Source organism: Myodes glareolus, chromosome 13 (assembly GCF_982192425.1).
Source record: "Myodes glareolus chromosome 13, mMyoGla1.1, whole genome shotgun sequence".
NCBI lineage: Eukaryota > Metazoa > Chordata > Mammalia > Rodentia > Cricetidae > Myodes > Myodes glareolus.
The window spans coordinates 8237957-8250909 of record NC_142038.1 but is presented as its reverse complement, the minus strand read 5'-3'; the positions used below and the strand labels follow the sequence as shown (position 1 = coordinate 8250909).

Genomic DNA, 12953 nt, shown 5'->3' with positions numbered 1-12953 from the left:
AACCAAAAAGAGAAACAGGAACCCGAATTAACAGAATCAGAAACAAAGAAATGCTACAATGGGCATCAGTGAAATTCAGAAAATTATAAGGGAATACTCTGAAAACCTGTGCTTCATTAAATTGGAAAACCTAAAAGAAATAGATAATTTCTAGACTCAGTGAAACTACCAAAATTAAACCAAGAAGACATCAACAACCTAAGCAGAGTCATAACAAGTGAGGAGCCTGAAAGAGTTATAAATAGCCTTCCAACTAAAATCAGGCCAGGACCAGATGGACTCAGCACAGAATCCCAGCAGACTCACAGGTCCACAGCCAGCCCTTTTTACACTACTGAAAGGAAGAAGTAGAAGGCACACTGCCCAACTCCTACACAGCCAGTTTCACTTGGATACTCAAACCAGTCATGAGGAATCATACTATAGTAAACCCACTTGAAAACATCTTCAGTACACCTAAGTTAGGGTATACAATACATACTGTACAAATGAAAATTTTATCCTGACTGACAACGTTCCCTTCCAAGAGCCAAAGGCCATCTAACAGGAAACCCAAGACCTAGAGTCAGATGGTTCTTTTGAGTTGTTAGCCAGGGTCGCCCAAGAGACTTCCAAACATCACACTACTATCTCAATTGTTAGCCCCTGCTCTAGAAGATAAAGTCCCTATTGCTAAAGATGCTATGCATTTCAGACACAGGGCCTATAAGCCCCTGGGCTGGAATATTTGAAAGTCCTCTCTTGGAGGGCTAGTTTTCATGTTATGGGAAGGCACCAATGGAGGGAAGCAACCAATAATCTTATCCAACTTTGATGTCAATGAACCACAAAAATGACCAGCATAGCAAGATAACTCTCAGGGTGCAATTAGGGGCAGGGATACCTTCATGTAACCAACAACTCTCTATTTGGACTTAAGAATTTCTCAAAAGAGGGAAATCATGCCTGGTACTGAAAACTTAGCTAACTACCAGGGCTAGTGACGTCATGGATCTTGGAGACCTTATAACCACCTGTCTTAGTTATAATTTCTATTGCTGTGACAAAAAACCATGACCAAAAAGAAAGTTGGAGAGGAAGGATTTATTCAGCCTACACTTCCACATTGCTGTTCATCATCAAAGGAAGTCAGGACAGGAACTCAAACAGGGCAGGAACCTGGAGACAGGAGCTGATGCAAAGACCACCAGGGGTGCTGCTTACTGGCTTGCTCCCCTCGACTTACTCAATCTGCTTTCTTATAGAACCCAGGACCACCAGCACAGGGATGGCCCCACCCACAATGGTCAGGGTCCTCCTCCATCAATTACTAATTAAGAAAATGCCTTACAGCTAGATCTCACAGGGGTATTTTTAAATTGAGGTTTCCTCCTCTCAGATAACTCCAATTTGTATGTCAAGTTGATATGAGACTAGCCAGCACACTATTTACTATGCAGCATAATTTCTAACTGAATTTAAACATTTGTCCCTGGACCCACAAATAAGTGTAGTCTTTAACTCTCATGAAGGAAACTTCTCTTTTCAATGGAGGGAGACCAATAAAGAAGATCACAGCCAATGTCAGTGCAGAGCTGTGGTGCCTGGTCAAAGGGATACATCAAAAGATAACTCACACACCTAGGGCTCAGGAGCACTGTGGAGGAGGGGAGCAGGAAGACTGCAAAAGTCAGGATCAGGGAATCTGCTGCAAGACACTATCCAATAGGAATGCCAGAAGCTACACCAAACATGACTACCTATACATCAACTGAAGGATAACAATAACAGACACAACAGGGCAGATGAGTGAAAGATCAGGAGGCCTCAGTCCTACACAAAGACTACAGGCAACTAAGGAGTGCCGAGAGCAGGAGAAACAGCCTTTCCTAGGGAAGAGTACACCACGAGGTTATCTACTGAGCAACGGTTAACCTCTGAAAACATATACACGCAAATAGCATCATATAGGCTGAGCAGACTATATTTGTGTATTTAAGAACACACACAAAACAAACAGAGATACATATACAAGTATTTATGTAACAACAATTAAGGAAGAGGCTATGAATTTGAGAGCAAGGAGGGGTATGCAAAAAGGCTTGGAGGGGAGAAAAAAAGAAATGATATAAATAAAACAAAGAACTGATTTCAAAAATTGTATTTAGTAAAAGACTAAACTTTTCATTAAAATTGTAAAAATAAAATATTGATTTAAAAATGCTTTCAAGAATAGAGCACATATAAATTATATCTACACAAATCACATCTGCACGTGTGAGATGCTCATTAGCATCTGTGCAGATATATCATATAAAATAAACGGATACTGTACAAGTAACAAATTTTGCTATTTAGCAACATCTCAAGAACATAGTAAGTATATGTTGGGCTGGTGGTAATTACAGAACAAGGTTTTCCAAATTTGAATACATCGTTGGCAACTGAATTCTAAGGAGAGAAAGTCCAATTTTGTCTTTGAAATCACGTTTGAAGCACATTACTGTAAAACACTTGGCTGGATTTTTAGCTGATGCCACAGGTGTGTTGCTCCAAGAACTAGCACATTACCCAGTGAGCCACACACCCGTCTGGGCCGAGTGTGAAACATGGGCATGATTATGTTCAAAGTAAAGCACACAGCATGCAGGACAGCAGCCCAAGAGCAGCAGCCCGAGAAGCGAAGCTCCTAGCATCAATTATCTAAATTATCCTACCTGCCAAGCCAGTGTTCCTGAATTAGGACAGATTTGTTCATTTGTTTTCATTTTTGTTTGTTTGTTTTGATTTTTAAAAATTTTCTTTCAGGGGGTGCTATAGGGGTGGGGGAGGATACAAAGGATTGGGAGGTGGGAAGAATTGAGGTACATGATGTGAAATTCCCAGAGTCAATAATGAAATTATGTTAAATAAAAAAAAGAAAAAAGAAAAAGTAAAAATCATTGTGTCACGAACAACTCCTTGAAGCCTGGGTTAAGACCTCTATTTGACCTGAACGTTCTCTACCCAGAAGGGTCCTGATATGACTAGAGTCAGGAGCATGGATAACTGGAAGGGCCGGGTAAGGGAGGATCCCGTACGGCATACCTGTCTGCAAGCCTCTGCAGATGACAGACAACTCCCATTCTTGTACTCAGCCCTTGCCAAGTAGCGTTATCTTTTTAAAAATGTCATATGATAATTGCTTGGACAAAATAACAGGACAGAGGGAGAGAACGCCTGCTGACACAGCAAATCCACAGCTGCTAGAGTTCAGGGATAGGCATGATGGTGAGTGATGCTGAGTTATCTACCTTAGTTACTGGAAAAGATGAAATCAGAATTTATTTTTTTAAAACCTGAGAAAGTTTTATTATGAAGAAAAACAAAGGTATTATTAGGAGACACAGTAATACTAGTATCCTATTAACTACCCCTTAAAATACTGTTAACTAAAGAGTTTATTTTTAGAAATAATTCACTAGCCAGGTGGTGGTGGCACACACCTTTAATCCCAACACTTAGGAGGCTGAGGCAGGCAGATCTCTGTGAATTCAAAACTAGCCTGGTCTAAAGAATGAGTTCCAGGACAGCCAGGGCTGTTACACAGAGAAACCCTGTCTTGAAAAACCAACCCCCGTAAAAGAAAAATTCACTAAGAAAATAATATAAATAAATGATTTGAGCTCATTATATGTCCCATAATTCTGCTGATATACAAATGCTAGTTATAATTTCTTGTCTGAGATACTAGAATTGATAGCAAGGTAACAATTAGGACTAAAAACAACCAAAGTAGCATAAAATAGGCTCAATATAGCTTACCAGTGTGGGTGCATTGAGAGAAGATGGCATTCAGAAGTTCATCCACATACCTGCAAGTAGGAATTGAGGACGTGGCTTTGGATTTCGTCCATAGTGTCTGTTCCATAGGAGACAGTGCCCAGATGGAGCCGCTTGAATACCATCTCATTCTGAGTGAGAGTCCCTGTGATGGGGAGAGCAGCAGCCATGAAGACGGGCAGTTAGGAAAGGCCCTGGTGCTCTGTGAGGAGCTCTGGCCAGGCGGGCTGCTGGGCGCATTGCTGACTGCCCCTGGGGCACCTGTTAGAGATGCAAAGTCCCAGCAGAATGCTCATTCTGACCGGGAGCCTTAGGAGGTTTCCCCAAGCATGTCACATTAACAATGAAAGGTCCTCTAGAAAAATTAAAAGTTGAGCCTCTGCCTTTGAAATTAAGATCTGTTAACTGGCATAATGGCAACTTCTGCTGTTCTGAATAAGGCATAAATAGGAAGCTAAGTCACCAATGACTCAGTCACAGTACTGAGCTGGAGAACATGACCTAGCCTTAAATTAGCATGGCTTAGGAGACTTAAGAAGACTGACCTTTGAAAGCAATCATTATTGGTAGAGAAGATAAATGCTACAGATGTTTAACACTTAGCACATATTTATGTCACTTGCAATGAGAAGAAAGGTTTGTGAGACGGGAGACAATTTCCCTCACTGAGTTTCTAAGAAAGCCATTATTTAACACTCTCTCCTCAAAGCAGAGCAGACGCGTTAAAATGACTATACCCAGGACAGCAAATAGTTAACCCATATATCTCATGTAATGCAAACACACTGCAGTACACGCATATGATTAGTTCACCTGATTTCACAGAATTAAAACAACAAAGGAATGCTTAAATGCCCTTTTAGTTGAGAAATGGGAGCTGCCATGCAAGGAACTTGAGTCTCGTCTGCACTGGGGCTTCCGCACTGGACTCAAAGCACATACAGCAAGGTTAGCAACTGATAGTGAGTGGTGTGATGGCCAGTGCGGTGGCTTTTCATAGTTACAAAACATCTCTATGCCTTTTATTTTCTTTGGCATACATGATATTGACAAGACCTATCAATGACTACTCTGGATTTACGTTCAGAGCAAAATGGGTTATTGACTTGGAACTTTCCAGAATAATACAGGATCTTCTTTATAAAAGAGCAGATCTGTACATTTTGACAAGCCCTCTTGGACACATTTATTTTAACTTTACAAATTCCTCAAGAGCAACACTGGCTGTAGCCTTGTGCACTGACTGTGGGCACTATACATCTTGAGTAGATGGTCCAGCTTGAGAGAACTGGAAATGAAATCATTATGTGAGATGTAGTTTATGGCACTCTCAAAGTGGAATTAGCTTAAAATACATGTTACATTAAATATCACAGCATTAGCCCAGCCTCAGGTAAAAGGGGAGCTCTGTATAGGGTATATAACAAAGATAACCAGGATTCCAGCACTATGAAGTTAAAGGTAATAAAAAACACTAAATGGTAAACAGAAAGTTCCCAAAGTATGTGTTCCCAAAGTTGACAATACTCTATACGAGTATATGCAAAAAAGTTGTTTCAGATGACTTGATGTAAATAGTAATTTTTATAGGCTTCTCTCCTTGATGATAACTTAGAATGGGCAAAGGAGGTCAATATTTTATTATGAACAACTCTGTATGTAAAGTTAAAATAATATTACAACAAACACTGATATAGGAAAGCCTAATAATAAGATGTTTATAAATAATTAAAAATAATTTTATTGAGAATTTTATACATTTTGATCATAGCTATCCTCCCTTCTCCAACTCTTCACAGTGCCATCCCCACGTCCCTTCTCCCCCAACTCTGTGTCACCTTTCCTATCTCCGCAGACATCAAGCCCAAATTAAACTGGCCAAATATTCTTATCATAGTGAAGAATGGCCTCTCCCAGAAGCCAACAACTTCCAAAAACTCCAGTCAGGGTGGAACATCACGCCTGACTCCCCAATTCTTTGTCTTCAGACAATCTCATGCAAGTACTATAGTCTCGAAAGTGATAACAGCGCACCTCTGCTATGCTCCGTGCTGCCATGACTCCAGGCCGCGAAGAAGCTTTCCTGGGGAAGATTAGTGGGTTGTGGTCAGGCATCTCTTACACTCAGCAAGTCTCCCTGTGTCCAGCTGTGCTGCTGCTGCATGTACAGTCATAAGTCATCCTAACCTCTTCTCTTCCTCAGAGCCCAAAAGCTTAATGCAGGTACACACTGTATTTCCTTCATAAACTGCTGTACAACCATAATTAACTCTTGCTTTTCTTTCAGATCTTTGTTAACTGTGCTATAGAGACACTGTGTTCATCTGCAGGAGCCCTGACTGGCAATCAAGACCCTCACCACTGCCTTCTTACAATGACATGCCACCAAAGGTGGCACAGGGATCTCACAGGATGTAAAAAGTACCAGACACATAAAAGGTGCTACCAACTGCATCCTGATATCACTGTACTCCTGGTTCTTCCTCCTTTGCTCTCTTTGTGAACCTCTTGAAGGTATTCTTAAATTCAGGTCTAATATTTTCTAACATACTTCTCACCTGTGCTATATTTATAAAACAGAAATCTCTTGATTAAAAGTAACCAGTAATTTGATATGGTTCACCTTTCTAAACATAAACAGCTCAGGATAGACAACAGAATTCTTCATTATACCATCTAGAGCTACCTTTTTTTTTTTTTACACTGTTTGACACTCCTGATTGTTACCTTCCACAGCCCCCAACTCCCACATCTCCACAAACTTCAAATAACTGGGGAATTGCCTATCTGGCAAACATTCATTACAAGGCATCAGCAAACACAGGGGTTAGTGTAGTAAACAACTAGAATCCACATGCCTGTACCTGTTTGCTGTCAGCTACTTCACATTCAGTCTTTAAAAGTGGGTGTAGGGTAATTCATGAAGTCTCTAAAAATCTAAAGCATGGCAGTGTGAAATCCTTTGCTCAAAATCCCACAGCTAAAGAGACAAGCATCGGAAAGAGCCTTACTTCCAGAGGCCTCAAATGCAAGGAAGGGAAGGCAAGGCAAGGCAGGGAACACTCTGAGAGGGTGAGTGCTCCAAGAGCACCAGACATGGAGAGGAGCGCCCTCAGGGGACAGCATGAAGGCAGCTTTTGAACTGATGCTCCTGGAAGGCAGACCGAAGAAACAGGGCTCAAGGAGGCCAAGAAAGGGCTAGAAACATAAACTGGGCTAGAAACATAAACCAGGCTAGTCTCCAACTCTTGACTCTGTTTTAGCCTTTAGAATGCTGGCATTATAGTTGTATGCCACTGTTCCCAGCTAGGGATCCTGCCCCCTAAGTGCTGGGGATCAAACCTCTGACTCAGCATGTTATGAAGCTCTGCACTGCAGGATTATACTCCCAGAGTGTATAATTATTACACGCTGTAATATCTCTGTATTATCGCAATGTCATCCCCAAAGCCCAGCTCTTAACTTGGAATGAAAATAGCTGCTGATAAAAAGAATGAAGAAAAAAATTTAATTAAAACTGGAAACTACCAAGATGTGATGTAGCCCAAACCTTTAAACCCAGAGCCTAAGCTGCAGAGCCAGGAGGATCTCTTTGAGTCCCAGGGCGGTCTGGTCTACAAGGTTCCAAGACAGCCAGGGATGTGTAGTAAGACCTTATTCCAAAAAACAAACAACAATAAAACTGAAAACAAACAAAAACCTGATAAAACAAAATAAAGACCTAAGGACTAAAGATGCATGGGAGAAGGCATATATGACACTATGCATTTGCATCATGTATCATTCATCTGATGGGGTATTTTTTTCCTAAGTTACTGGCAAAGAAAAATCTAGCATTGCAAACACAACAGGTCCACAGTAGTATCAGATGCTTTCCCAACACAAAGATATATCATTATAATCACTCCATTCAAACTATTTCTAGACAGTGAATTTAGGGTTTGAATGTGCCTATTTAGTCATCCTTTTTAAGCCCGTGATATAGTATTCCCACTCTAAGTTTCCCAAGTTCAACAATGCTAGCTACTGTATTTTGCATCTTAGCATCTTTGGAGAAATCTCATAAGTAATATCACACATGCACAAAGACGATGAGGTAGGGGGAACCACAGAGAACACTAAAATATTAAATATATTGTTGCACAGTATACTTAAGAGACATGATGCAAAAAGTAACAGAAACCCAGGTTACAACTATTATCTCCTCTCTTAGGATTATAATTATGAAGATAACTATAATATTTCCTCCTCCCAGAGCAGATATTATAAAGCTCTGCATTTAGATTTCTTTCCTTCTGTTATGCAGCCCAGCTAGTCTCACTTGTAATCATCCTGACTGAACCTCTTGAGTAGGCATTTTTATACTATGAAATGCTTTAATTTTTGATGCTATTCTAAATGAAATTGCCTTTTAATTCAACCTTGGGATAGTTTATTGCCTGTATATAAAAATATAATTCATTGTTCAGAGTGCTTTTGCTGTCCATACTTTGGCTATTAGGTTTGTAGAGATCCATGAAGATTTCCTATATACAAGACTGCATCATACATAAGCAGTTTTACTCTCCTTTATAATATGGATGCTACTTCTTTTTCATGTCTACATTGCTCTGGTTAAATATCTACTCATTCATAGCAGAATTATCTCCAATAAGCAAAAAGGGAGAAAACAACCCCAATGCCCATTCATTCATAGGTAGATAAATAGAATGAAACACACACACACACACACACACACACACACTGAAATAGTCTTTATCAGAAAAAAGAATGAAGTACTCACTATATTCTACACTATGGATTAACCTTGAAAATATTCTACTAAATGAAGCCCAACACAAAGAGCCCAGATGTTTTATATCATCCATTTGCCCACCAGGCAAATGCACAGGGAAAGAAAGTTGGGCCAGGGTTTCTTATGACTGTAAGCAGAGAAGATACTGAGTGAGGAGTGACTCGGTGCATACAGGGTTAGTCTGGGAGAAGTTTCTAAACCTGACTGTGGTAAGCACTATATAATAGCTATACCAAGTGCTGTGGAAGAGAGAGATAGTCTGAGTTTTTCATTTGAGTCAAATTACAATGCAATAACTGTATATTTAAAATGTCTAGGCTGTAATAAGCAGTTTGAGTCAGTTCAAAACTGATATATTCAAACCACTGATTAACATTGCCCACTAGATAAGAAGAATGAAGTGTCTCCGATATTTCAGTCTTCTGGTTAAGCACATCCTCTCTGGCAGGATCCTAGAATCTGCACTGTATAGACAGACGCTCCTTAGGTGAATGAATAAAACACTCACATAGCAAGAGGGATCTTCAGAATTTTCTAAAAAGAAGTTTTCAGTGTTGCACTGCCTTCTGTACTCATTCAGACTCCTTACGTCAGTCCCAGGGGAGCCCAGAACCGCAGTTCTTCCTGTCTCATCTTAGTGCTCTTCATGGCCCAGTCACTGCGTCATCCTGACAGAAACTGACAGGTTCCAAACTGGAAACTATTAAAAAGGAGGTGCTGGCTACGAAATCAGGTGGTGAGGGAGCCACCACATCAACGAGAATGACATTGAGCTATTTATGACATGCAGTTCCTGTGATAACAGGTTTTCTTGTGGTTTCTAAGAGAAAACAACACAGTAGTCTTTTATAAAGTAGAGGCTTTCTGGACTGCAGTGAGCAAGGCAGGCAAAGAGGAAATTGCTTTTTAAGAAAAACGTCCTGCAGGCATCATTCTCAGGGTGGCAACAGATGCAGTCCACGCAGGGAAGCAGATGGGAACCTCTGATCAGAGCCACTAGGCTGTAAGTTGCTGGTACACTGAGATTCTACCAAGCCTTAATACACAGACAGACAGGTGATTTTTAACAGACTAACAGAAGAAGCCACCTACAATACACAGGGACTAGCTCATCCCAGGTCTAAAGAACTTTCTGTGAAGATTGGAACAAAGCAAAGCAATGACCACTAGAGATCACTATCACAGCTAAACAATGAGTGAATGAAAACAAAATCTTCCTGGTGATGGCCAAATCACATGCACTGGTCACTAAAACACATTATTGAGTAGGGTATCATGGCACACACATAATCTCAGCACGTAGAATTAGCAGTTCAAGGCCAGTCTAGGCTACATAGAGAATTGTCTCAAAAACAAAACAAAACAAAACAAAACAAAACAAAAACCAAAACTAACAAAACTGGAGAAATAGTTCAGTTGATAAAATATGTGGCTTACAAGCATGAGGACCAGAGTACAATCTCTATAACCTACATTTTTTTTTAAAGTTGGTGAGGCATGGTGGTGGTGCACACCTTTAATCCCAGCACTCAGGAGGCAAAGGCAGGTGGATCTTTGAATTTGAAGCTAGCTAGATCTACATAGTTTCAGGCCAGCCAGGGTGACATAGTAAGATCCTGTCTCAAAAAACAAAACAAAGCAAGTTGGGCATAGTAGTTCACACTCACCTGTAACCCCAGTGCTGGGGAGGTAGAGACAGAGATCCCTGGAGTTCAACAGTCAGTCAGGCTAGCTTACCTGGGAGCTCCAGGGAAGAGACCCTATCTTAAAAACACGGTGGGGAGCACCTGAAAAACATCCAAACTTGTCCTTTGGCCACCACACATACAGATATGAACATTCACATGCATCCACGCACACATATATACAAATCGATCAAACACACACACAGACACATACATCCTATTCATGTAGAAGCAGTCTACTTTCCTCGTCAATCAGGCCTTTCCCAATGTCTGCTCAGCCACTGCCTGTGTTGAGTATCTCAATCAGTCTAAACACCCAAAATAATTATAGCACTCACACCCAAGTACAGACTTTAGTGAATGGCTGCCCTAGTAAGACAGCACGTTTGTTGCAAGTGACTATTGCAGTTACCACCAATATGGAGAGACCTCAGTGGCCTTCTGGCTTAAAGAACATTAAAAATTTCCTCTACATCTTAGTTTCAAGATCTTCCTACTGTATATACACTAACTAGCACACACATCCATTATTTTTGCTGCTTTTAAAAACTATGAGAACAGCATTTCCCTTTTGATGGTACTGTCCTATGAACCTCACAGTATTCAAACCTGAACAACATGACATTTCGGGTAATGGAAGCTATAATTAAAATATAGGTCCAAAAAAAAATCCTGTTGTTTCAAGCAATGATTTTGTTCTACATGAAGACAAAAACTTCCTAGCAAAGGAATTAATGTATTGCTTTAATAGGTTGCACTGTGAGTTAAGTTTTAAAATTTATGAGTTCACTGCAGCATTGTTCTTTAAACAATGGCATTGTCAAATGCAACCAGTGAGAAGATTAAAGTTCTCCCAGCAGATTAAGTACAAATTATCCGTCCTCCTGTCTCAGCATCATTTGTTCATTTATCACATAGCGTCTAGCATTCCTGGTCAGTGTCAATACGCCCTGCATCCTTGCAGCTAACAGATGTCGACTCTTGTCGAGTGAATTACTTTATGTTTCACGCGCTGCTGGCCGCAGATGTGTCACTATAGCAACATCATTAATTTCAGATCTTACCGGAAACGTGCACTCCAATCAAACCTAATTATACCACATTGCTTTCTTGTCCACAAGAAGGAAACTATAATGCAATTATTGGGACACTTCATTTTCTATTCTGCTGTGGCAAATGAGAGAGCCACTGTGATGGACGCTTCTTGTCAAAAAGCTTATTGATGAAGCACAAACCCAATTTACAATCATACGAAGGACCACCTTACAATTATGTTAGTAATGTAAAGCTCTTGGATGCCAGCTTACACGGAAGCATTTCAGCAGGAATTCAGCCCATGTAAGGTGTCTGAAAACTGACTGATGCCCGAGTACTAAACCTCTGCTCACCAGAATCAGAGCTGTTCACGCCAACAACCATCTACTGCTGCAACTTGTGCTGTGGCTGAGGACACAAGGTATCAGCAGCTAACACCTGACCTGCTTCCGACACATATGCTCAGGAGAATACAAATCCTTGCAGGAGAATACAGAGCCATTACTTATGTGACTAAAATAGAGAATACGAGACAGAACTAGCAATTTGCATCCTGGAACATAACACTAAGAGTGCACTGTCTCAGCAGGACACAAAAGGGACTAGGGGGCAAGACAGGCCCTGTTAGACTTACGCAGATTTCTATTTGTGCTCATCTACTGTCCCTGTCCACAGAGTTGACCAGCAGTTGCCTCTGAGCTGGAGAGGCTGACAATTCTCACTCAGGAGAGCTAAGATGCATCTGAGATCACAATTAGAGGGGTGGTCATCACTCACTCTCATGTCTTTTCATCTGACTGTGTGAAATACATGCTTTTTATAAGACTGAGGTGGGAGAAATGAAATGCCATTTAACTGCTGACAATAATAATTATATCATTTGCTCTCTGTTATTCATCAGTCTATGATTTAGTTAGTGTGGACTTTATGATAGGCCACGGCAGATCTACCACCTTCAAGAATCAGGGATCCAGAGTCCCCCCTCCCCTGAAACACAAGCTAGGACAGGATAAGTAGGTGATGAGCAAGAGTCTCCCATGAGACAGCTTTAGAGAGAGACTGCAGCTGGAGATGCTGTCAGAGCAGGCATAGCATTTCTAAATAAACGGCCAGACAATGGGGAAAAACTCAGCCAAGGATGGCATTTCCTTTAGTGGCTCTTAGAGTGAAAGGCTTTTTTAGAAAGGCAGTAGTGGGCAGGCATGACGGCTCACATCTGTAACCCTGGCATTTGGGAGGAGGAGGTGGAAAGCCTACCATGAGTTCAAAACCAGCCTAGGCTACATAGTGAGTTCCAGGTCAGCCCAGGAAGCAGAGTAGACGCCATCTCAACAAACAAGTGAAGCCATGACAGCATCTCGTTTGCTTCTGAGTACATCCCATACAGTTCTGCCAGGATTCTTACATCTCACACCAATGTAGGAAAGATTGCTGTGCTCTATTCTCAATGTGAGGTGAGTTTGTAGACATTAAACCCCTCCCTCCTCTGGCTGGGCCCTGTTTGTCTCAGGACTCTGAGAGCTGGGAGAAGTTCTACTTGATTGAGCCTAGAATTGGAAAAGGGGGCAGAAGGAGCCTCAAGCCCCAAATTGTTCACTGAATGAGGCTTTGTATCCCAGGCCAGTGAGCTGGAGCCC

The 12953-nt window shown here is 41.1% G+C and overlaps 1 protein-coding gene across 7 annotated transcripts in view; it reads right to left on the bottom strand.

Moving 5' to 3' along the window:
* Atp9b (ATPase phospholipid transporting 9B) overlaps positions 1-12953 on the bottom strand; it is a 218779-nt gene that overhangs the window by 45479 nt on the left and 160347 nt on the right. For all 7 annotated transcript variants that reach the window (XM_085676363.2, XM_085676368.2, XM_085676362.2 and 4 more), the window contains one exon: positions 3834-3946. In XM_085676363.2, coding sequence (XP_085532489.1) covers positions 3834-3946 — 113 coding nt within the window. The remainder of the gene's footprint in view (positions 1-3833; positions 3947-12953) is intronic.